Source organism: Coturnix japonica, chromosome 1 (genome assembly GCF_054131305.1).
Source record: "Coturnix japonica strain WE chromosome 1, WE-NBRP24, whole genome shotgun sequence".
Lineage (NCBI taxonomy): Eukaryota > Metazoa > Chordata > Aves > Galliformes > Phasianidae > Coturnix > Coturnix japonica.
In genome coordinates this window covers 29,405,939-29,431,866 of record NC_140663.1, presented here as the reverse complement: position 1 = coordinate 29,431,866, position 25,928 = coordinate 29,405,939, and the positions used below count along the sequence as shown (strand labels likewise).

General features: G+C 37.2%; 1 protein-coding gene across 11 annotated transcripts in view; it reads left to right on the top strand.

The window, feature by feature from the left end:
• Window positions 1-25,928, top strand: part of TAFA2 (TAFA chemokine like family member 2) — a 174,375-nt gene that overhangs the window by 105,058 nt on the left and 43,389 nt on the right. For all 11 annotated transcript variants that reach the window (XR_014942280.1, XR_014942279.1, XR_001553437.3 and 8 more), the window contains one exon: window positions 19,248-19,354. Coding sequence is in view for 3 of the 11 variants with exons in the window: in XM_015855271.3 (XP_015710757.1) it covers window positions 19,248-19,354 (107 nt within the window). In the remaining 8 variants the exon portion in view is untranslated. The remainder of the gene's footprint in view (window positions 1-19,247; window positions 19,355-25,928) is intronic.

The following is a 25,928-nucleotide window of genomic DNA, read 5'->3' as shown; positions in this document are numbered from 1 at the left end:
AGGTTAATTAATCAAATAGTGTTATTGAAAAAAAAAAAAAAAAGAATCATTAATTGTAGCAAACAAATCCCTCCTAACTAACAAAATAAGCTGGTTTTTAAAACCTGAAAACTGAGAATACTAATGCAATGCATTTTTCTTCTTGCATGAGATTCAGGACTATTTTAATGGTAAGAATATATAAACAGGTAGAACTTGCTGATTGTTGCAACTCACTCCTCGTGGATTTACTCAAGGTAAAATCAGTGATGTCCATTAGTTTAATTGCTATGTTTGAGGAATAAACCATATTATTTTAGTATGTGTGATGACTTGCTGAATAGCTTTGCAAAGTAAAAAAGGCAGCATTTAAGAAAAGTGACGTCTAAGAAATCAAGTTCTTTCTCTAGTGGTGCATGTTTTGTTGTCCAAAGGATATTTTCAGTTCCTGTAAACAGATGTACTTTAGAATTTTTATTGTGATAATTATTATGGGGAATTAAAAGGAATTTTTACTTGCTAAGCTGCCTCCCTTGACAGCCATGAGAAATGGAGTCCTGGTTTGTCTGTGTATTCTCTATACATCCTTCAGATGGCAGAAGAAGAGTATGACTAGATCTGCCTGAGATTCTGCAGATAATGAATTGTGTTCTTTAAGCTTTTTGGATGTCATAGTTTTGGCCTTTCAGGAGAGAATGGTCAATGCTAACTGACGTGTTCACATTTGTTGGTAGGGCACAGGTCTGGTCCATATCCATTTATGGTTACATCACATTGTTACAGCAGTACTAAAAGAATACTACTGTAAAATGAGAATGGAGTTTGCCCTCTGAGAGTAAATTATTGCCATATCATATAAGGATCAAATCATAGAATCTCTTGAGTTGGAAGAGACCCACAAGGTTCATCAGGTCCAGCTCCAGCTCCACACAGAACCACCCAAAAATCAAATTGTTTTTTGAGTGCACTGTCCAATGTTCCTTGAACTCTGTCAGCCCGTTCCATGCCCACTGCCCTCTGGTGCAGATCCTTTCTCTCACCCCCAGCTGCCCCTCCCCTGGCCCAGCTCCATGCTGTTCCCTCGGGCGCTGTTGCTGTCACACAGATCAGAACACAGCACTGCCCCTCTGCTCCCTATGAGGAGCTACAGCTGCCATGAGGCCACCCCTCAGCATCAATGCTCTGCACTGAGCACACCCAGGGTCCTCAGCTACTTCTCACACATCTTGCCCACCAGATCCTTCTCCATCTTTGTAGTAGATGCTCTCTGATAGTATTATGCCCTAGTTTTAATGTGGTCCCAGACTGCACCCAGTGCTGGAGGTGAGGCTGCAGAGTGCAGAGCAGAGTGAGACAAACAGTCATTTCAGTTGCTCAGCTTACAGTGCTGGACCTGATGCACCCCAGGGCACAGTTGGTCCTTTTGGTTGCCAGCGTGCACTGTTGGTTCATATCCAAAACTGTGAACTGAAATTTGAAATGAAGTCTGATCTAATGGACCAAAATTCCATGTATCAGCTGTTTTATTTTATTTTTTTCCCTTTCAGGCTGCAGAGATAAAGATTAGGCTTGACTTTGTGACCACTGCTGGGAACTACTTGCAGAAATCCACCCCATAGCTTGGAAATTCTGTGTCACTTACAAACACTGAAGAAACCAGCCTCTGGTACTTCTGTGCTGAAGGGCTGATGTAGCCACTGTATCACAAATGATACTATGATCTACTGCCCAGCTAGGGGAGGAGGTACCATGTGAACCAAAATTTAATAATACCATTTAGATGGCAGTGTAGTTTGACTTCATAAATGATGGTCTGGTAGTGTTCTGTGGTTAACAGGCAGATGAAAGCACATACTACTTCACTCGAAATTCATACCTGTCAGTTTTGAAGAGTGCAAGTCTTTTACTGGCAAATTATTTTGATATCTGTTCCCTTTGGATGCTCATATATAAAGACTTGCCACAGCTCAGATGGTATTGTTCTGTTGACGTATAGGCTGTGGCCATAATCAGGCATTCATCAGATCTTCAGACAAGTTTGTCCATAGATGTTTATCTTTTTACAGGACCTAATGCATTCTGAACACTTAATTGGCTGCACAACTGTTCTTTCTTTAGCATTATTTTAGTATACAGCTTTCTGTTTGACAGCATATTGCTATTATAACTGCTGGTAAAACTACCTGGTAATAACTGATGATATTACCAGGTAGTTAATTTGCAGAGGGCCAGAAATTAACAGTTTTACTATATATGTGGCACACTAATTTTTCTGTAAAAAGAACTCTACATTGATGAATAATTTAAATCCCATTCTCTCTGCAAGTCTATAATCATGTGCCCTACAGAGACTGGAGTACGTTCTACTATGAGCATTGTGCAAAAGATTAGTAGCTTCATGGTGGCAGTACTGCTCTAACAGTGTGAATTGCACTTTTAATTTGTCTTCCCATCTGACAGAGCATCTCATTATACTTTATAAAATCTATTTTAAATTATAATTTTAAAATTCTCAGTTGAAGGATATTTACATAAAAAGGTGAAGATTAAATAAATTGTTTTAAATCATATCAGCAAATCATTTTAATGAGAAAGTCCTTTATTCTTGCTTTTGAATAAGGCTGTGCATTTTGTTCCTACCATGTTTAGTTCCAGTCAGTCAAAATCAGCAATGACTAGTTACAATGTCTTTACAATACTTACTAGATGTGAAATGTGTGATAAGCCCTACTTTGTGTTGTAAAATTATGCAGACTCTCTAATAACTAACTTGCTAGCTATCTTGAGTCTGAAAAGATTTTATGCAAAATCTTACCTAAGACCAAAACTTTTCTTTCACAAGTAGCACTGAGCAGAAAATTATTACTTATTGTTAATCAGATTAAATTGTGAGGGGGTATACATCCATACTCCGTATGCATATATTTTAAATAAGTGTTATATTTCTTTCACTTCTTTTTGTCCTATTCACTCTTTTTAAACTACATTATTGAAATTTAGGAAGGATAATAGGTGAGCTACTTAATGGCATATCATTACGTTCCCATAACATAATGCATATTATTCATCCTCTCACACTATTCATTAATCCATTATATTTATTCTCTCTTTGTCTTTTTCTAACTGTATAAAGAATTAGACTTTCTCTATACAAATGGATTACATTTTCCAGTACTCAAAGACCCCAGTTAATATTAGTGACCTGTTAATTAGATAGCTCACGTGTTGGTAGGAATTCATGCTATTTAGACTGTATTTTTTTATAGTTCTTGTTAATTTCTCCGAGCATCTGTCTGTCAGAGCTTAGTGCTCTGCTAAGTGTGATGCAGAAGTCATAGACTAACAGTCTCAAAAATACTTCAGACTCATAAAAAATAAGAGTGATGTGTTAACAGCCAGTGGTCACTTTTGTAAGGCTTCTGCAAGTGGGGTTATATTCATGTGAAACAATTGTTTTTAATGCTTTCTCTTATAAATTGTATGAGCCTGACCCTGCAAGGTAAGGATTGGTTTAGGAGGTTGCTTTCAGGGCACTTTGCTTCTAGCAGTACTTTTTCAGCAAATGCACCCTGGACATGTAGCCTCAGCCAAAGTCTCCTTATACTTTAGTGAGGTGGCCAGAGCTGTTTTCTAGGGGGACAGACCTCTGAGATTGAGTCAAGGCAAGACAGGTTGCACTAAGACTTGTCCCCAGCCATACTCTTACGCTACATGTGAGCTGGCAAGCGTGGTTCTACTGCTTTCTTTCCTCCTTCTTCTTTTCCCACTCAATTTATTCTAAATATTTGCACTTTTTAATGATTGGTAAGGTGCAGTGTTCGGGTTCAGATCCAGATTTAAACTTCAGAGAGTGCTGTGATTAATGTCATCTGGTAGGTTTTCTTGTATTTCACTTGTGCTAAGTGGCAAAGAAAGAATTTGTGTAAATTCTTTACTTTTTTTTTTTTTCATCATTGCTTTAGGTGACTTCAGTTTGCAGAACACATACATTTATATTGGTATTTAAAGTAAAATTCCCTTAAAATTACTTTTATTGTTGTTGTAGTTGTTGCTGAGATAGATTGATGTAAATTACTTACATTTAAAACTAATTACAAAAGATACATGTAAGGAAATAGAGAATAATAAAGTCCAAAATGGGCACCACTCTTCACTGATTCCTCATGTCTCCCAGGAACTGAAACTGTAGTCCCAGTTCCATAGATACTGGAACACGTACTTACTGAGTTTTAGGTGCAACAGTTTGTCCCAGTTCAGATATCTGAGCTGAGTTCACAGCATTTTGCATATTTGGCCCCCAGGTGCATAGATGCTCATAAACCGATCTTTTGTGTGTATGTTGAGCAGAAATTAGACTTCATAAAGCTGTGCAAGCATTTTAGAAAAGAAGTCTCACTACAGTGTTAAAAACAACTTCTACCATCTGCTTGGGAAAAGCAGTTTGTCATTCCTTGTGAACTTGGCAATTAAATATGCTAAAATATAGTAGTAGCAGGATAAAATGTCTGCCATACCTTCTAAAAACAAAAACTAAAATCTAACTAAATAACAACAAAACCTCAGGGTTACCATCTGGTTACCAGGTAAAAACAAAACTTTTGATACTCTTAAAATGACTTCATCGGAATACATTTTTAGTGGGGAGTTTTAAAGCAACAGGAGTGAAGTTTAAACTGGAAAAGTACATTTCTTATTTGAAGTCTTTAAAAAGCTGAAAAATATTTAAAGCTGCATTTATGTGCTGTTTTATTTAGACAGTGTTTGTCTGGAGGAGAGTAAAAGCTGCAAAATGTGCAGCAGTTCCCTGAACCTTTGGAGGTTGAGGTCTGCACAGGGGCACAGGGGACTCAGTGCTCCAGCTCTTTGAACAGTGGAATCACAACTCTCATGTAGATTTGAAATCATTATTACACTGCACATCAGAGACATCGTAGACTTTGAGATATGAATTATTTCGTTGATTGTTGGATTATAATAGCATTTTGGTATGGTGTCTATTTTGATGAAATATAGCTAGGTGATTCTTTTTCTTATGAACTATGAGATAGGCAGTTGCTTTCTACTGATAGAAAAACAGTACTTCTGGGAATGTCAATCTGAATCATTTCTAATCATTCTAATACTTATCATCCACTGTTTGAGATAGACTAATCAAAAATTAGTGTCTATATCCTAGTTTTTGAGTGTCCTTCGGAGAGATCACATCTATGCAGCGCCTTCTTTCAGTGTTACCTAATGCTTGTGTAGAGTGGGTATTTCCCACCCCCTTCTTCACACATGCTCAGATACAGTGGGCATAGCTATGGTTATCTGTAGACAGTAGATCTGTAGTCAGAAATGCTGAGCAAAGAAAGTAGGGCAGATAAAAGTAGGACAGATAAAGAATTCAGTGAGACAGATCATCATGAAGCTCCCTGGTTGGACTGCAAAAATTCAGGGTTTTTCTCCAGTTATTCATGACCACCTTCCCTTTCTTGGAGGGATTTGAGTTCACTTCTACATCATTGTGTCTTAATGATGAGTGCAGAGAATCCTTTGGCATAATTCTCTTCAAGATTACACTACATATGCAATAAACTTTTTGGATCAAGGAATAACTCTTAAGCATGATGCTTCACTCAGACCATCTAGTTTTCAGGAAAATACAGGTATTTCCTGCCTTTTCTGATCAATATTTAATAATTTCATCAAATTGTAACATCTTCAACTAGAAAACCAGTAGCAGATTATAACCAAAAGATGGACATAAAGTAAAACACAAAACTCACCTCTTCATCATGTAGAAATCATATTCTGCATTATTCTCTCTCTTAGGGTAGCCGAAATAAGGAAGGCCTTCTTAAGACAGCAGAAAAGGAATTGTTGTGGACTGCAGGGCTCTTTTATGTTACCAAATTTGGATTGCTACTAATAGCAGAATAGGCTTAGTTGCCAGAGAGTTACAATTAATTATTATTTAAAAAATGAGTGAAAAAAAAACCACAAATTGCTCTCTTTAGTCATGCACACTTCAAATGCTGACAGTAATCTCTTTTTTTTTTTTTAAACAAAATATATGGAATCCTAAACATCCTTGTGTGTGTTGCTAATGCAATTGTTATGAAAGCATAATGACATAACCTTCCTCAACAATGAAATACAAATGAAAGTAAATATTATTTTTGTTCCACAAAGCATGAATTAGAATGCAAATGCAGTTTGTTAGAAATAGTTAATCCTGTTGTAAATACGGTAACATCTGAGGATTTTCTCAGCCAAAGCTGTATTAGGGAACAAAAATATTCTTGAGTCACTTGTATTTTTTACACTAACAAACTTCTAATTTAAGGACACTTTATATTGCTATGATTTAGTAAAATAATTTTAATCCATAAAGAACACAATTTTCTTTTTTGATGAAGTAATCGGAAATGTACTTGATCCTTAAACGAGCCCTGTCTTCTAGGAGGGGGTTGCACTGGCCCTACAAAACCAATGGCTGCCTGTGAGCCAGAGGACATGGGGTTGGGTGGTTTCTAGGGGTAGGTGGGACAGATTCTCTCTGACTGAGGCCTGTCTCATTTTCAGCTAGTGATATTTTAGATATTTCCTTTTGACCATCATTTACTGTTCATGTAAAAGGTCCACCCATGCATCTAAATATGGTTGTTATTGGTAGAATGATTACCAGGCTTAGGGAAGAACTGTCAATAATCTAATATCTGGAAACAACAGGTATGGAGCCAGTAAATTAGCCAGTTTGATGGTTTTACAATGAATTGTACTTTTCTTCAACAGTAGAGCTCTGTGTAGATTAGATAGGCCCTGTGAAAAGTGACAGCAAGGCTCCAGTCTTTCATTTTCTGCATATAAAGACAAGGGACGTTCTAATTTGCAAAAAGAGGAACAATTCACTGTACAAATTGAAGTAGTTTATTCTGTGCTTAGTGTTTTAAATTAGAGGCCTGTACTGCAGGTAGCTTTTCCCTGAATTTGGCACATAAGTCTTTTCTTTTGCTGCAGTGTCACAGTAGGAATAATGGCTTTAAAATGGAGATCAGAAATTGTTTAAAGGCCTCCAGAGTGACACAAACAAGTCCTTTTCAACATGCTGTTGATATGTGCTGCAGATCTGGAAATGCTCTTAAGATTAATCACAACCAAAAGGGCATTTTACAGAGTATAAAACAAACAATTAGCAAATAGTTTATCCATATCAAATTGTTTCAGTAGACTCAGATTGTTGTTGCTGTGGGTACAAACTCTGAAATATACTCATTAGGTGGAGAAGGAGATTGTTTTCAACAAACTTGTCTCCCAGAACCAAACACTCCTGAACAGCTGGAGTATACCGGGTGCACTCCTCAAACTAATTTTCACTTATAGGGAATTCACTTCATTCTCTCACATTGGTTCACATCATGGAATGTAATAATAATAAATTGACACAACTGGGAAATTAGTTTGAAAAGTGCAGTCCAGGTCAAAAAATGAAATGCTAACATCAATGCACCCCATTGAACATATGCAATATCTTATCCAGGGCATTAGAGTAACCGAACATTGAATTCATTGATTTCACAATTCTTCTGTTGTGTTTCACCTGCAGATCCTAAGCTATCTATTGTGTAACAAGCAACTGAATGCAGTTTGTATTTGTAGGGAGAAAATGAGAAAAAAACAAAGCTTAATGTGGGTTGATACTGACTATTATAGTGTCAGACAAAAAAAAATAAAAAATAAGGCTTTTCTAAAGTATGTTGACAGCAAGTGGAGGCCTAAGGAAAACAGTGAATGATTACTTGATGAAGGAGGTCACTTAACAGGTAGGAATGAGGAAAAGGCAGAAGATTTAATGCCTTTTTCTTTTTTCTCCTCAGTTTTTAATATTAATTATAGATTGTGATCTGTCTGGTCCTCTGGGTTAGAGGACCGTGGCTGAGAGAACAGTGACTTTTCATCTGTGATCACCAAAATTGGAAGGGACTAATTGGGTCCACTCAACGTGCATAAGTCCATGGAGCCTTATGGACCAGCATTCAGAGTATTGAGTGTTACTGGATGTTATAGCTGGATCCCTTTCAACAATTTACCAGAACTCATGGCATTCTGGTGAAGTTCCTACTGACTTGGAAGGTAGTCAGTGTTACCCCAGTCTACCAAGCTCATGAAAGAAGATCCAGGAAACTGTAGATCTGTTAGTTTAATCTCAATACCTGGAAAAGTTATGGAGAAGGTTGTCCTGGAGGATTTTGATAAGCATTTAAAAAACAAAGCTACTGTCAAGCATAGGCAACATAGGCCTATGGGGGAAAGTCTTGTCTTAGTAATTTGATATCCTTCCCCTATGAGGTCATCCGCTTAGTGGATGAAGGGAAGGTGGTGGACATAATCATTCTGGATTTTAGTAAGTCTTTTAATACTGTCCTTCACAGCATCCTTCTGGAAAAATTGTCCAACCATAACATGAACAGGTTCACACTATGTTGGGTGATGGCCTAGCTGAGTGGTATATCTCAAGTAAGTGGAGCTACATCTGGCTGGTGGCCAGTCACTAGCTGTGTTACACAGGGCTCAGTTCTGGGACCAGTTCTGTTTAATATTTTTATCAATTATCTGAATGCAGAAATAGAATGCATTGTTAATAAGTTTGCTGATGATAGTAAACTGGGAGGTTCTGTTGACTCCCTAGAGGAATGAGAGCCTTGCAGAGGGACCTGGAGGGATTGGAACATTGGGTGATCATTGGTGGCAAAATATATTTTGGGATGCATAGCTATCTAGTCAAAAGAGATGATTTTTCCATTGTATTTAACATTAGCATTACCTTGAATATTGTGTGCAATTCTGGACCCCACAATATTGAAGGGTATTAAGGTACTTGAAAGAATCCAGAGAAGGTCAACAATTCTGGTAAATGGGATGGAAGGCACGTTCTGTGAGGAGAGGCTGAGGATACTTGGGGTGTCTAGTATGCAGAAGATGTTAATCCAGGGCTCCGGAATGTGCTTCCTAGAGATGTGATACTCCATTCTTGTAAATGTTCAAGAGGATTTTGGATAAAGCCTTTAACAATATGTTTTGGCTTTTGGTTAGTCCTGAAGTGGTCAGACAGTTTGACTCAATGATTTTAGTAGATCCCTTCCAAATTAACTATTCTAGTCTAGTCTAGTCTAATCGAGCCTAGTTTATTAGAAAGCAAAGATTTGTAACTGGCTTTTAATTAACTCCTGGCCATATTAAAATGTAAGGCTACATTACAAAGCATAGTGCATACCAAAGTGAGCGCATTATTTCTGGAGGTACGCTTCCCTGGATGAAGCTGAGGACTGTATTGTCTGTGTCTTTCACATAACTGCTGCTACCCTTGAAGAGAGGGTGTTTGAATAGAGGCTGGGAAAAGAATTAGATTTGTCAAGGAAGAGTGTGTGCCACTTAGATATTTTAGTCATCATTAAACATATCTCGACCTGACAGAATCTATTTCTAGGAAGTTTTTACAGGAATACTCTATTGCTTTTTTTTTTTTTTTAAATTAGTGTGAGCTGGTTATTAATACTCTTCATACTGTTTCAGAGCAGAGGAAATAGACACTGACAGGAGGCTGCAAAATTGTGTGGCTCATAGCATGATTCTCAAGAGAACATTAGTTATTATAGCATATGTGGCAGATTGGAAAGCATGCAAGGGCAAAAAATCTTAATATTTGATAAAATCCTGTGCACAGACAGAAAAGCTGCTGCACTTCTCTACAAGTATAGAATAATAGAATCATAAACTGGAAGAGTAATATAAGAACACAGGTTTTTCTGGTGTACCTATGTGGTATGCCTTAGCTGAGTACAAGGCTGTGTCTCTGGATTTGCTGTTGAACATTGTGTTCCGCTTCCCAGCTGGCTGCTGAAATTTTTTTTTGTGCATCCTGGCTTCCTTTCTTTATCATCTTTCATGTTTCCCAATGCATTTGCTCTAGAACAGAGATTTGCTTTGTGCACCAGATTGTTTGGGAAGAGCCTGTCCTATCTTTGCTATGCTATGTTTTCCAAGGAAATGGTGCCTATGGTAGTTACAAAGAATGAGCACGTGTTAGGATTTGACATTAAAAGACTGGAGGAATGTGTTCCAATTGTGTTTCAACAAGGTTTGTTTCCAGTCGGCTGCTCTCCTGTCTTCTTACTGCATTATGTGAGCTCTTAGAGCTATTTTGGTCACTGTACAAAAGCCTTGTTATTTTTTCCATGATTTGAACAACCTGTCATTTTTCAGTTACACTCAAACCTTACCTTAAAGTGTGGTGCAGAATGTATAGATCCAGGAATAAAACACAAAATGGGCTCAGACATGTCTGTTGTTTGTCAGAAGTGCCGCTTTGTCTATTGATGGATGTAATTGTCATGGAAATAGCAAGGGGGGACTTAGGCAGAGTCTTACTTCCCTGTTTATGTGCAGAGATCTGTCACAACATTATTTACGAGAAGAATTTATTGGGGAAAAAAAAATAATCTTCAGTAAGGAAGTCATGCAGTAGATTCTTAATGGTTCCTGTGGACACACTGAACTTCAAACTGGCAATATCATGTAACACAGTCAAAATACTTTATCCATATTCTTACGTACATCCGAGAATCCCAGAAACAGTCACTCAGTATGCCTTCAAATATGTTTTAGATTATACTATCTTTAAATGAATGTAATAATTGAAATTTTAATGTATTCACACTTTTAAAACCCTTTTAATTTTGGACTCAAATGCTATTGTTTCTACAGCGTTGGTTTTTTGTTTGTTTGTTTGTTTGTTTGTTCTTAAATGTTAAAATGCTTAATTAATACTTGAAAGCATAAAGTTTTTGTTTTGAATTATATAGGAAAATAAGACTCATGCATATCCTGACGTTTGTGCTGCTTGCCAGAGTTATGTTTCCATGACATCAGTGTTAAAAAAATGGTGACAATAAGATTTTCAATTTAAAGCAAGAGTGATGGAAAAGAAAATGAGTTCTAAACAAAGTGAGAGAGTTAATCATAGAAAGATCACCTGTGTTCAACAGTATGACTTTAATTCACTGAAGTTAGCCAAAAAGCAATTTCAGTACTAAATGGTCCTCCAATACAAGTATTGTAACTTGGTCTTCTTAAAACTTATGAAACAGAAACTGCAATTACACTTAGACAGTTTTGAAAAATAAGAGGAGAGACATTCATCTTAATCAGATGTTCATCAGCATGGGCTTGCTGAAGTGAGTTCAGGTATAGAGATATGAGGCATGCATTAAAAATAATATTTTGAAGGAAAAATAATAGTTCGAATGTGGAACAAGTAAAGGAACTCACTAAAAATGTCCCCAAAGTTTTGAAACTGGAGTTTAAGATCCCTTTTGACATCTTAGTATTTGATTTCATGGAACTCAAAGTGAGTGTAGGTTTTAATGAGGAGACTCACATTTGTTGTCCTGCAGGATGTTGCAGACAAATGCTATGGCTTTTGTTTTATAAGGATAGTGAAATGACTTGGAAAAAAACACTACACTAACACACTTGGAAAGAACTGTCATTGCTTTCTTGTTGAAAAAAAAAACCAAACCTACCATGTGATTTTCTATACTAATGTGTAAAAAAGGGATCATGGTATTGATGTAGAAATAAGACTGGAAGTGGCTTCCTGAATCAATTAGCTGAGTGTTCTCAACCTGCCTGATGGCAGGATACCATTTAATCCACTTTTTTTTTTTTTTTTTTTTTTGCCCTTGCTGTATTTATTTGCTTTCTGTTTCCCTTCAGTTTCTGTGTGTACTAATCTTGCAATATTATTAAATATACAATTTAGTAATTTATAGAATTTGTCCTTCTCACAGCCACCTCATATCACCTTGATACTAATGCATTCTTGGTGATAACTAAACCAGACTGTTTTTTATATGAGTTCTTTCAATGATTGATTCTGAACTTGTAGCAGAAATGTCATTAATCTCTGATACCCCCCTTCAGTACTACTTGCTGTTATCATACTGGGATCCACCTTTCAATTCTTGTAGTAATCCACAGAGTCTCTAGCTTAATGTGTAAGTTCCAGAGTGACACTGAAGAAAATACTTTATCTAAATCCAGACAAATTATATCTACTTCATTTCTTTGTCTAGGAAATCAGTTATTTTATCAAAAAAGCTGTCAAGTTAGTCTGACACAGTCTACCCTGCTAACACTGCTGCGTTTTATCCCATATACTATTTACTTCTCTGGCTTTAATTTGTCTTTTTCTTCAAAGCCTGTTCTAAGGTCTTGCAAACTGAAGAGGTCAGACTAATAGGCTTAGGTTTGCCCAGATCATTTCTGTCCTTGCTTTTAAATATGAGCACTTCAGTTGCCATTCTCCACTAGTATTTGATGCTTTCTCTGCCTTCATAGATTTGGAGGCTTATCCCTGCCGCTGCAGTGGCCTTTATGAAATCACAGTAAACTTAAGAAATCAGGTTTCAGTGAGACATTTTGCTAAGACCCTATTGAACTTTATCCTTTTCTTTTTTATATAATTTAAACTTTTGATTGGTTAGTGTGATATGAATAAAGAATATTCAAATAACCATGTACAAAAGGATCACATATAAGATATAAGCAAATAGTACTGCTGTGATGATTAAGTGAATAGACAGTGCCCCCTACAACTTAAAGCCCCTTAAGCACAGGAACTGGAGAGTTTAAAATGGCATAATAACAACAGAGGAAATTATATGAACTGGAGAATTGGAGCCTGAGGACTGTCTAATACTGGGCACTTATATGTGTGGAACTTACTTACTTCACTCAGGCGTAGAACATCAATGGGCACTAAAGCTGTCAGAATATTCTGAATGTTTATTTTCTAATGTTTAATCTTAGACATTTAAAAGCACGATGAATGGAATGTAGTTGTGTAATGCTGGGTTATTTCTATTAACTTTATATGCCTTTCTGTTAATTTTATGCTTCTATTTTCATAAAGAAGTAGAAGTACATAGAAATAGAGAATCTAACTTCAAAAATTCATGGAATTTTCTTTGTGTGTATTTTTGTAATATGTCAGTGATGGTGTTCAGCTGATGAGCAGTCCTTTGCTGCTCTTGACAAAACGACAAAAAAAAAAAAGAAATTTAATACATATGCAGCTCAGTATATCCGTACAATGGCTAGGAGGACGCTGCATTTTTTATTTCCACTTTCTCTGTTTTCTTTATTGCTTTCAGTTAGGAGTTGCATCTGAAAATTAATGAAGGTGAAAATTGCAATCAATTGTGTCTACAAAGAACTGGTGTTAATCTGGAAGCGAGGGAGATTAACACTGATAGCACTTTAGAGGTTAGGCCATTCATCAGTGACATCTGAGTTTTCAAGGTAATATCATCACAACCATACATACTCATTTGGAAGAAGTTTTGCCTGTAGTCTTTGTAAAACACATAGGGGCTTTTGCTGTGGAGAGGTGGTACACTGAGAGTGGGCTGCAGCATTTTGTACCTTTGCCAACTTAAGCACCCATGCTTAGCAGTTTTTGGAAACAATAATATTTATGTAAATTTAACATCCAAGTGCTATGAGATACTATAGGCAAATGTATATACTTTTATGTGCATCTGTCTTTAGTGTTCCAGCAACTGGAAACTGCAATATGTAAACATATATATATATTTAAATTCTTGGATATTTTCCTGTATTCCTTAACTCTTTACTTCTCAGATGTTTGAGATATTTTCCTTTATTTTCCTACAGTTTTCAGACTGTATCTTCTTACATAAACTGACTCTGTAAATAGTTTTTCAAGAAAGCTTATGTACATCGATCTCTATTTGGGAAAGTAAGTGCTTAAATTTATGTATGTGCTTAAGACACACATTCAAGTGAAAGATAAGTACGGACATGTGCATTGATCACATCCTTACATACTTTTGTGAAGAATGCATTTACCTCGGTTTCTTAAGAATTAGCCCAGTAACCTTTCAAAATTTTTGTCAGTAAGACTAAAATTTTTCAATCTGTTTCCACTTCTCTTCAGCTGAAAATAACAACGGCAATAATACCTATATTGATCTGCCAGCAGTGTTTTAACTCTCTTTGAATATTACTCAGTAGCACACGTAGGCTCCCTAGTGCTACTTATTCTGTTATTAAAGGATCCACACTGGTAAAAGACAACTTTCTGAACAGAAAGACCACTTTTACTTTGCATACAGAGAATTCCTTCTGACTCCTATGTAAAACTTGCACGCTTTAGTGGGCTAAATGCCTCTTCTCTTTCTTTTCTTCCCACCTAGATCTAATGCAGTAGTTTATGAGAATAGGACTGTATTTTTCCCCTGGCTTCATTTCAGAATCAGAATGCACTTTGTGTCTGTTACAGGCTGTGATGTATGAAGCAGAAAGAAGATTGATTTTCACAAGCTACCTTGTACCTGAAGTAATGAGAGTGGCAAATTACTTGTTCACTGAGCAAACATGACAGGAATGTCATAGAGGGAATTTATATATATGCAAACACGCAGGGGTCACATCGGTGTTACTTTAACAAAGTGACCTTATCCACCACAGGGGCATTTTAAAATCTGCATTAGCTTACAGAGGAAAGGCTAAATAAAGCTGCAAAGACTTGCATTGCGTGGGATGATGAAACTAACACAGCTAATAAATAATGTAATATTCAGCACAGCACGAAACATAATTTAAATGGCTGCGTTATTTCTGTAGCAGAGACATCAGGTCAGAAGTGGTTTCTTCTACTCTTCTACTCATTTACTCGTTTAGGGTTTCTCTGAAGTAGAAAATATATATTCTTTTTTTTTTTTTTTTTTTTTTTTTTTTTTTGTAAAAAGAAAAGTGAGAGAACATGGGACTATGGGACTAATTTTCTGTCAAGTTTTTGTCTCAATCACTTCATCAGGATTCAGTAGAGAAACAGTCTTACACTTCTATTTATGAACACTTGCATTCACAGGGTATGCATGTTTGCAGAAGACAAATGGGTCTTAGTGACACTAAAAGTTTCTACATATGTAAAACAGGAATGAATGAATTCTGAAAAGCTTCACAGAAGCTGATACTTGGAAAGGAGAGAAAGAAAAGGTGAAAGAGAGAAAATTGCTGTTACTCCCAGGAAACAGAGGAGAACTTTATTTGTGTATGAGCTCTAAAGGGAAGAAAGAAAGCTATTATTTCCTTACTTTTTTTCCTTTCTCAACAATAAAGACTGCATGAGGTTACACTTCACTTGAAATAGGAAAGCAAGGCAATTTAGCTCTGGCTGTACAATGTAAAGTGACTCCCATGTGATTCTCCTCTATTTCAGAACCATTGGTAAGGTGGGCTGGTCTCATGCCCAGTTGCAAAGAAGGAAGAAAGCAGAAAGTCAAAAGTTTATGGAAGCTGCATTGCTGCAGTGGATATTGGAGATATATGTCTGCTCGTGGCAGTTTTAGTGCAGCCAAGTTGCTGAGAGAGAGCTGACAGTGAAATGGAGCAGAGATGAGGAGAGCTTGTATGTTCACAGTCTGCATCTGATGAACCTTGGAGGCCAGGGAGAAGGGTTTCTGCTGACACAATAATCTGTGAAGGTTCTTTGCAGCATCAGATGCAGTTTCACCCTGAGAAAAAAATCCAGCAGCTTTTTGGAAACTTTTGTCATTCATTTATTGCTGAAACAACCTATCCTCGAGTCCATGATACTGGACCTGATGGGTCTCATGGAGTACATATCAGAGGAAAGGAATTTTCTGGAGCAAAAGCAGCAAATCTTTCATATCTGTTCATTTTGTTTTGGTGTTGGTGAAGAGCCAGTCACACAACAATCACCTCACATTGAAACCACCACCTGTTTGAATTTTGCTGGTAAATTGTGTTTGCTTTATTTTGAGTGTGTCCCTGGTACCTCAGAAAAAGCCATCTTTCTCTTTTCTTGCCTCTGAGCACATTGAAAAATGAACTCAAATGAGTCAGCCTTTCAATTCTTTATCTGACTGAAAGTGCTGAGAATTCATTGGGCTTATTTCCAATATTTTGGGGATAGATACTGAAGGAAATGTTTGTTACACATAATGGTTGTATTTTATTTTATTTTTTTGGTACAAAGCTGATTTCCAAATGTAAACATCTCCTGCAGCATGACTGTTCTTAGATTTGATTGCCTTTGGGTTATTTGGCATTATTGGGGGCTGCAAGGCTGTAAGCAGAAAGAAAGGAAAATAGAAAGGAAGAATATCTCACAGAGAAAACCATTCAGATTAACAGCTAGAGTTTTGTCTGTGCAGCTCTGCATCACCTCTAGGAAAAGCAGACCTAATTTCAGACCTCATTTGTTCTATTTAACGCAGCCTGTTATGTTAATGCAATAACAGTACAGTAATGGACTGAATTTTATTTCCTGAATCTACTTAATTGACATGGAGCAGAGTTACAGGGGCTAATAGTTGCATTTCAAAGATGAGGCCAAATGTTTTCTATTTCTATTGTCTTCTCAGATACTGAGCGAATCTCATGGTCTCTCCTTGTTATCTATTTGCCTTCTTTGTTGATGAGATGTATCCATCCCAATCCCATGAGTTTCTTAGACTGCAGACTCTTCACTGTTTATTTCCAGGGCTGCAATGCTACAGTCTGGCTTCTGATTGTGTTCCAGCACTGCTGAGACACTTCAGCCATTCTCAGGGAGAGGTGCTTCATGCCTTGTCTGTGCTTATGCAGTCACACTGGCCACTGTGAGTGGCCACTGCTCACAACCCCAAGTCTACTGTTACACTGCCTAATCAGTTTGAAATTTAGCATCATCTCACCGCTTTTTCCTATTGCAGCTGCTGCATGTTATGGATGCTTTAATTACTAGGAAACTTTTAAAATATACTTCTGCTGATGGCCCCTGAACTATTAGTCTCCATCTGGAACTGCTACTGGCACTAACTTTTCTTTTAATTGTGCCTGTTGTGGGACTACTAAAAGATAGTATTTTTGTCCTTCTGAAGGATAAATGCCTTAAATAATGCAGAATAATGAAATAGTATTGTGGCACATAAATAGTGCATTGTTTTTCTCAGGACTGCAAAACCGGGCAATGATAGTGATCCCAGATTTGCCGTATCAAGGCTCAAGCTCTCCTTAGCTTTGCAGAACAGCTTCTCCTAGATTCGGTGCTGGTTTACATCTTGTTGGGTGCTGAGCTGTGAGCAGAAGTTTGTATCCTCACTCTGCCACCCTGAGGGGCTGCTGTTCCCACGCAGATAGGTTGGTGTTCTCTCCTTGTTCCCACTGCTGCTGTTTTTCCTTGTGTATTTTTCAGCTGTACATTTGCAGCAACTGCATTACAGTCTGGTTTGCTTAATGGTTTGAGTCCCACGGGGTTTTATGTAGGGTAGGGTAGGTGAAAAAGAAAAATTTCATTTTAATGACTTGGCACCAGCAGTGGTAGAGGTATTAAGACAATCCAGGAGTGAAAGAGTTGTTTCATGTACTTTTCATAGCAATAGCTGTGGAAGGACATATGCTTGAATGTGCATTCTTATTATTGTTATTTACAGTGAAAAATAATATATTTCCTTTTAGCTTTGAGTACCTCATAAATGTGGAGCTGATGATAAATATATAGTTTACACTGTGAAGGCACTGGAATCAGTGCAAGACAGCTTGGTGTGGTTCACAGCGCACTGCGACCTCCATAGTGATTATTAATCAATCAGGATTTCACAGGGAACATCCACAATCCTGGATAAAGTACTTGCTTATTCCTCTCTCTTTTTTCTTTATAAACATGATAGCTGAACTTCTGGCAAGCACACTATATATGTGTGACTTCTATTAGAGGATGCTAAGCTCTCTTTGCCCTGAATTCAGGTTTAAAAGGGTTTAGTATGATCCCCAGTGGGCTGTTAATTTGAATCACCATGTCTTGTTGCATACAGCCTGCTGTGGAATCTTAACAATGTTCTACAATCTCTCAGAGAGCCACGTTGACAGCTCTGGGGTAAGTGGTCTGGTTATGAGTCTGGGAACCATGAGCTTGGTTGTGGAGTGTTGGAGCTTGCCTTGTTAGTGTATAGTGTTTTGTTAGAAAGCAATTTGCTCAGAGGTAAGGAATTGCTTTGAAGGAATAAAAAGAGATTTGGGACTTTGAACAGGTTGCTGGTTAATTCCGTTTTACGGTAGTGGTCTGCCTTTCATGGAGCTTGTAGTTGCATGAGATAGTGTTATACATGGGTAGGGCAAAAGGGATATTCACAAATTCTTCCAGGCTTCTTTTGAATATAATGGGAGATAAATGTGAAACCATACTGAAGCTATGTTAGTTTGTTTGTTTTTCTGCTCAGAAAGAGAAGGCAGCCTAGTTCCAGACATTATAAAACAGCAATAATTTTGTTCAAGTGACCAAATTTGAATCTTTTCTAGTACAAGTGAGGTGAAATAGGCATTCTTGTCCTACTGACTTATCAGCAGAAACGTGACCACTGCGCTGAGTTGTTTCTTATCCAGATCCCTAGGGTTCTTCTACAAAGAATGAGAAGCGAGAGAAGGTTTCATTATTATGCCCCTTGCCATTCTCTGCAGAGCTGTAATCCTTAAGCACTACAGCCTGTGTTCCTGAACGTGTCTTTGTGGCAGGGAGAGAGGTATTTTGTCTTTGAAGGAGGTTGTTGAGAAATAAGCTTTGTTACCTTGTACTTGAACCACCACAGTAGCTTGATGGTGCAGTGAAAACATCACTGAGCAAGATGAGGGTAGCTGTGTGCAATTTCCTTTGGTGTTATAAATCAAATTTTTTCATTACCCTTTGGACAGACAGGAGAGAGACTAGAGAGTCTGCCTGTCCGATGCCATTGTGCCAAACTACTCAAATCTTCCTGACAGGATTTCTCCCATGGATTGTTTGGTATATATGCTGGAAATCTTTTTAAATCTGTTATGTCTTTATGACTTATGAGCAGAATCCAGAAAGAGTCACAATCCGAAAAGCTAAAAAATCCCCTACACATGACTGGCCCAAAGGCACCAGTGGAACTGCTTTTGTTTAGCAAAGCCTATTGCAGAGCTACCATTGCTTGGGCCTTAGTATAAAACTGATGGAGGTGTTGAATTCTCCCAATACTTACCAGGGTGGAGGAATGATGACAAAATGGGGAGAAAGATTATATTGATGCTGTGTATAACTCCTTTAATGCTAATCACTATTTAGGAATTAAGAGATGTTAACCAGACACACAGTTTTATAATTCTCCTTAATTTGGGAAATGTTCTTTAAAGAAATATTAAGGGAAGTAATTATTTTTATGTATTTTTCTTTGAAGGATGAATAAGAGATACTTACAGAAAGCAACGAAAGGAAAGCTGCTAATAATAATATTTGTTGTAACGCTGTGGGGGAAATTAGCATCTGGAGCAAATCATCATAAAGGTAAGAAATTCTGTTTGTATTATATTGTTGTATCTCAACATTTAGTCAGCAAATTCAGGAGTGTCCACTTTGTAGGACCTTTTTTTTTTCGTTTTTCCTGTAATATATATTTGTGTGTCCTTGTACTGGTTCACAAATCTGTACCCAAGGGACTTTTTTTTCTTTTTTTTTTTAATTTGGGGGACTTAAAGTATTTCAGTTCAATTTTCAGCATTCTCTGATATTAGCTCTTCTCGATCAGTTTCTAGTGATGGTATAGTTGTGAAAACGTGGTGGAAGAAGGTGGGCAATCAAGAAATCAAATATTTGATAAAATAGTTACATTGAGTAGTTTCTATATGTGCGTCTGATAAATTCCTGCAATGAATCTTGGAAACGTAATGTTGCTACTGTGTACAGTGTCGACTAGCCAGTGTCAGGGCTAACTTCATCAATAATGTGTTCTGAGTGTGATTGTTTCTCTATTACTTTCCAGTACTGTCAATGTTCTATGCTTCATTCCTAATACTGGACCAAAAGCTATACAAAAACTTTGACAGTTTGAATTTTTTCTACCTCCTTGTTGTTCCAGTCCTTAAAATGCAGAAACACAAGGACAAGGAAAACTAATTTTCCTTTTTTTCTTTTTTCTTTGTCCTTAAGGAATGGAAAAGGCTCTCTGGATCTATTAACTAATGTATTTTCTTTTTTAGACCAATATATCTTGAAATGTGATCTGCTATATAACATGATTTTGAAGTCCACTTTTTCATAGAGTGTCTTTTGGTGGTTTATCCTCTTATTTGAGATCAGAATACACTCTAATAATTTGTGTAAAAGAAGAGTGAGACATAAACTACTAAGAAGTAAAGAATTAAACATAGGGAATGATTCTAATAAAACCAGTCCATCTGATTTCATTTTGTAATGTTCTTTCTGATAATAGAATTCTGTGAGCAAGTACTTTTATATATCTAACTGCTGGATATTTTTTTGCTGTGTGAAGGTGTGAAGATGTTTTTCTTTGAAATACTCACTGACTGAAGACTTCAGGATGCAGAGGAACTTTAAGCAAAATCTTCTGTGAATTGTGATTTAGGTATAATCTGATATAGTCCTGCAGGTCGCCAAAGATGGGCATCATGCCAGATAGGAAACTTGTTGATTAACTTTGCTCAGCCTTTGTTCTCTCTCTAAATTAGAATGTGGATTTGTGTTCTGGCTTGCAAGAAAACAGCTTGTTGGAAAACAGCCAAGCTATCCTAGCATGAATTCATAATTCTTTTGTCTTTGATTATCTTTCTTTAGAAATCAAAAACCCCATATCCAGATCATTTTTATTCTACCCACAATAGGCTGATCAAGCTGTGTTTGCTTCCGTCCAACAGAAACTTTATCAAAGCATGTTTACCACTCTTCTTGAAAAACTGATGAATGAAACCTGTCACCAGGTAATTCCTGGGGAGAAAAAAAAAAAAAAAAAAAAAAAAAAAGAAAATCCCTGGTTGATTTTAACTTTTCATATATCCATACAAAGGAAAACATAGAAGAGCAACACTATTTTTTATCTGGACAGTACTTGGTGATTTGAACCCTAGTAGCGGAACAGACATAACCGCCAGGCAGACTGTTACTTTTTGCTAACTTCGTATCATCCGCAGAATTACTGACAAAACACACTGAATGGATTAGTCCAGGTCATCAATAAAGATACTGAATAAGACTGGCCTCAGTAGTGATTCCTAGGGTACACCAGCCATGACCAGATGTCAGCTGGATGTTTTTGGATAAAAAATATGAGTATGACCCGCCCTTCCCTCCGACCCTTGTGAAGTCAGCTTGTTAATTTTAGGGAATGCTTTATGTTTCAGCAAGTTGACAAAAAGCTTTAGTGCTTCTTTAAGTTATGACTTGTCATATAACTTGTTATTTAGCAAAATACATGAAGATGTCTTGCAGGGAACCATAAAAAGAAGAAAGATGACTTGAGTGTTTAGTTTAGGAAAGCAACAATTGTGCATGTCTGGGTTATTTTAGGAGAAAAAAAAAAAATATGCAGGAGGATTTTGTCATAGGTATAGTGGATCACCAAAGCAGCTGCACTCGTCTTACATAGGGTTGTTTTTTTTTTAAAGCAGAAGTCAAAGATAGGCAGCTCAACTACCACTGCCAAGGAAACTGGGAGTTAACTTTCATTTTGCCAAAAACATTTTCCCCCTACTCAAATGACAGAAAAGGAACTAAAGTACACTCAAGAAGTTGGCACTGCTCACCTTCACCAAAAGTGTCCAAATACTGAGAAAAGTGTGTTTCTTCAGTGATAATTATCCCTAGCATCATTAATCTTCATTTATAGGAGTCCTTACTAACATATTGACGTGACAAACCCTAATGACTTTGAAGGAGCCCCTACAGTTTCACAGATCAATAATCTACATTTAAAAAAATCTTTACTTTCCTCTATTGATTTAGTCATATTACGCATCAGTTGCACCAGCTCTTAAACCCATCTCTTTTTCTGAAGGCTATTGTCAAAAAAAGAGAAAGAAAAAGAAGGAAAGATCATCAACGTGTGAAAAATCGTTTAATGAGCGTTCTGCTCTCCAGACGGACTTCAGCAGTGATATAAACAGCTGACTCTGACAAGCCATCTGTAGACTTGTTGCACTTATTTCAGTGATATGGCATAAACAAGAAATTTCAGGTCAGCAGTGAGAGAAGCAAAGTCTCAAGAAGGAGATGAGATAGGGAACCAGGCCATGAGGCCCATTTGAGGCTGCAACAGCCAAAGCTGCCAACTGGGATTTCAGGTTACAGCTTTTTGATGTCAGGTAAATGAGTAGCAAGTCCTCTTGAGAAGACTGGTTAGAAGACACATCTGTTCACTCATTGTTTTGGCTGATGGTTAAAAGTTCATCAGTCTGGAAGGAAAGACTAGGAGCTAAAACTATGCCCTCATGGTGTTTAAAGGAAAACACAAAACTTACCTTTTAATCTTGACTTCTAAAAAGGAACAGAAACTCAACCTTTTAATTTCACTGGGAACGCATGCTATGAAGATCTTCCCTAGCAAGTGTGTTTATGAATCTGCCTGCAGTACCTTATACACTTGTGCTGTCATAGCTACATATGAGAAGACAAGTAAAGTGTGGAATGTCAGTATCCAAAAGGATGCTGTCAATGTTAAAAGTCTAAAAAATGATATACTTCGAGGGCAGCCAGAAGATTTTACTTCAAGAAATCCATAAGGTTTTTATATTATGGGACTGATCCTGATCCTCCTACTTATTGTTTGCCCTTGGAAAGCAAATAAACCTGTGCAAACATAATGTCTTCACTGACAGATGTGGCAGGCAGGCATCAGTTCAGCATCACTGCCACCTTGCTCTTTCTGTTATAGGGAACATGAATTGATTTGGTGACCATTGTATCTTAACCTGTTTTAAAGGTTTCAAGTATAGGACTGCTCCTTTTGAGAAGGAAATATAACAATACACCCCTTACAAGCACTCCTGTATAGACAAGAAGCAGAACTTAGGCACATTCTACCTTAAAACTCTCTCAGAATTTGGATTTATTTGAGCTTTTCATAATTACAATTTATTATTATTATTATTATTATTATTATTATTATTATTATTATTATTATTATTATTACTATTAGTATTACTATTATATTATTATTTACATTTATAACAGAATAAAATCATGTGAATAAATTAAGGATGCTTTTCAGTCTGAGCCTATGTTCACTGGGGCTCTCGTTGCAAGTGCAGTAATGCCTACACTGCACTGAGTCAGTGTGTGACAGACTCCTGGCTCTGCCTGACCCCTGGAGTGTGGAATTGATCTGTTCTAAGCAGAGATAATATTGCACTTTGTTAAAATGTGTGCTAATGGCCTATGTGTGCTACCTCAGTGCCCTCCTACTCATTCTATGCACAAGGAGTAAAATTCATTGGTGAGTTAGGACATTTTTTTTTGGTGGCTTAATGGGTGATTTATGTCGTATTTGTTGTTCACAAAGTGTGTGGGAATTGAGGCATGATGGTGAATGTTGTGTAAACTCAGTGTTGTGAATCACACCTTAAAGATACCATTGATTGTCTGACCCTTGTGCTATATTTTCTTCTAGATAGACTCTTTTTTAGTTATCCATCAACTGACATTCATCTCATTGCCTATGTGTAAATCTAATGCTATACATGTGATCCCACACTCAGCATAGATGATGGTATTTAAAGTCTAGTACTGGTCTGCACTCATTAGTCTCCCAGAACAAAGCTTTGCCATGGTACCTGCAGCTTTGAAGTTTAGCCAAGGCGATGCCTAAGTGGAGATGCTTCTGAGCACTGATGTTTAGTTCTGCTTATTTGTCTTCCTGATTTGCTGTTTACTGTATATTTAAAAATGAAGCCATGGAGCAGAAAATAGTGTTTGCCTCATACCGATTGCTTGCTACAGGCCAGATTATACTGCTATGGCTCTGGGAGAAAGCCTCCAGAGGACATGAGTGGTCAGGTTGAAAAGGACAGAGACAGGATGCCTACAACAGGAGCAAAGACTGGGGGATGACTGCACAGATCAATGAACAGGCACACAGCCTTTTGAGATGAGGGAAAAAAGGGACTTAAAGAGCTGTATGTGACTGTGTTGAAGGTTTCTGCTGTGAGGGCAGACCTGGATAGAAGAACCCATATGACTAAGGGCAGATTTATTTATAAGTTCTTTTATTTCTTTTCAGCTTTCTGCTAAAGACCACTGAGTTTTCTCTGTTCTAAGATATTTTTTGTCTGTTTTTCTTTTTTTTCTTTTTTCATTTCTTTCTTTTTTTTTTTTTTTTTTTTTTTTTAATTGAAGTTTTAGAGTGCTCTGGTAGAAAAGGTCCAACACAGACCTGAGACTGACGACTGACTTTGGCCTTCTTGTACTTTGTATGCAAAATCACATAAAAATTTCTTGAATGCTATATAAACTAGAACACTGCAGTGTATGTTGCAGGTTCTACTGCTGGGAATCACAGTGAAAGTTTCAGTCATTCAGAAAGGTGGGTGAAGGACTCTATCATCCCTTTAGTCTTGTGTCTTATTCTTGCATTAAGACTGTGCAAGTTATTGACAGCCATATTTGGAAGCTTGGATGAACACATACAACAAATAGCATTTAAATAATGCTGTCTATTTTGCATCATTTCAGCATACTAGGGGATTCTGGTGTTTGAGATGTATGTTCCTAGTGCTTGAAGTTAGAGTCTCAGTGTCTAGATAAGAACAGCCCTTGAGGAAACATGGGAGACCTCCCAGATATTCATGCTCTTATATTTTTGTAGAAAGAAATGTGAGGCTATGGAGCTTTGGTATAAATATACCCTTTCTGTTGAGAATGTTACGCTCTGTAGAAGACAACATTCATAATGCAGACTGTTTGGATTCAGTTTTAAAGGCATGAAATAGTGCAGAGGAACTAAACCACACCAAAGACATCCATCCATACAACTAAGTAAGCAAAAGATAACTACGTGCTCCTTCCTGAAAGAGTCCTACTGGAGGCAGTGACATTCTTTGAGGATATAAGTAGTGTCATTTGAGTAGCTTTGAGCTAAAGAGTGCCCTGACTGCAGATCCCACCAGTTACATGAGGTAGGCTCTGACATGAAGCAGCAGGAATACCACGTCTCTGTTGCACTTCTTTGATGTTCCCACACTATAACATTTTGTGTGGGATCGGATCCCACTGTATATGTCTAATATGTGATTTCTGTAGGTGTGAACCTATTAAAGGATGTAAGAGTTGTTCCTTATGTTCCCAGGTTCTTGATGGGAATTAGGTGGGAGAAAACTGAATTTTCAGAAAAGGCAAATTGCAAACACACAGAGATGCGTGTGGATGTCTTAGGAGTTATCAGCTGATGCTGGAAAATGTCACTGTGGACTGTCAAAATATTAGATGGTGGCATCCACTCCTGTATTGTTGATCTGTCAGTACTGCTTCATCAAATTCTTTTGTCAAATGTGCCACATGTGCTCAAACATGGATAATCTTATCTCCTGTGAGAGTTTGTCCCAGAGATAGATTCTCTAAAATGAGAATGCTTTGTGTGCAGTTTTCACTAACTTAATTCTGAGTGTAATTAAGGTTTAAATATAGAAACAAAAGGAATACCATAGCCATTTTAGCAGACATGAGGAAGAAAGCTATTAGATGTTCTTATCTGGCTTCAGCATTAATTGAAATTTTTAGTTATATCAGGATCAGAACCTGATCCCAAAATTGCCATTTGCTTGAAGATAAAATAGAACACAGTCAGTCAAACACTTTCATATCAGTATCTGTCAGCACAATCTAAAATGTTAATAAAATATCTGTTAGAATTCAGTAGATAGTACTCCTTGGTACTCTGCCAGAGTATAAAAGAAAATAATTTTCTTTGGCCACTAAGACGACAATAGTTCTGAGAAGTCAAGACAGTGGCAGAATTATACCAGTTTATTATCTGTGCTACCAGTTCCATCACACTAAATGGTTGCCTTCATTTTTGCTCTCCTTTGTACCACCACCTTGAGGTCAAAGCTTGGGCTGTTCTTGAGGTAGCCAT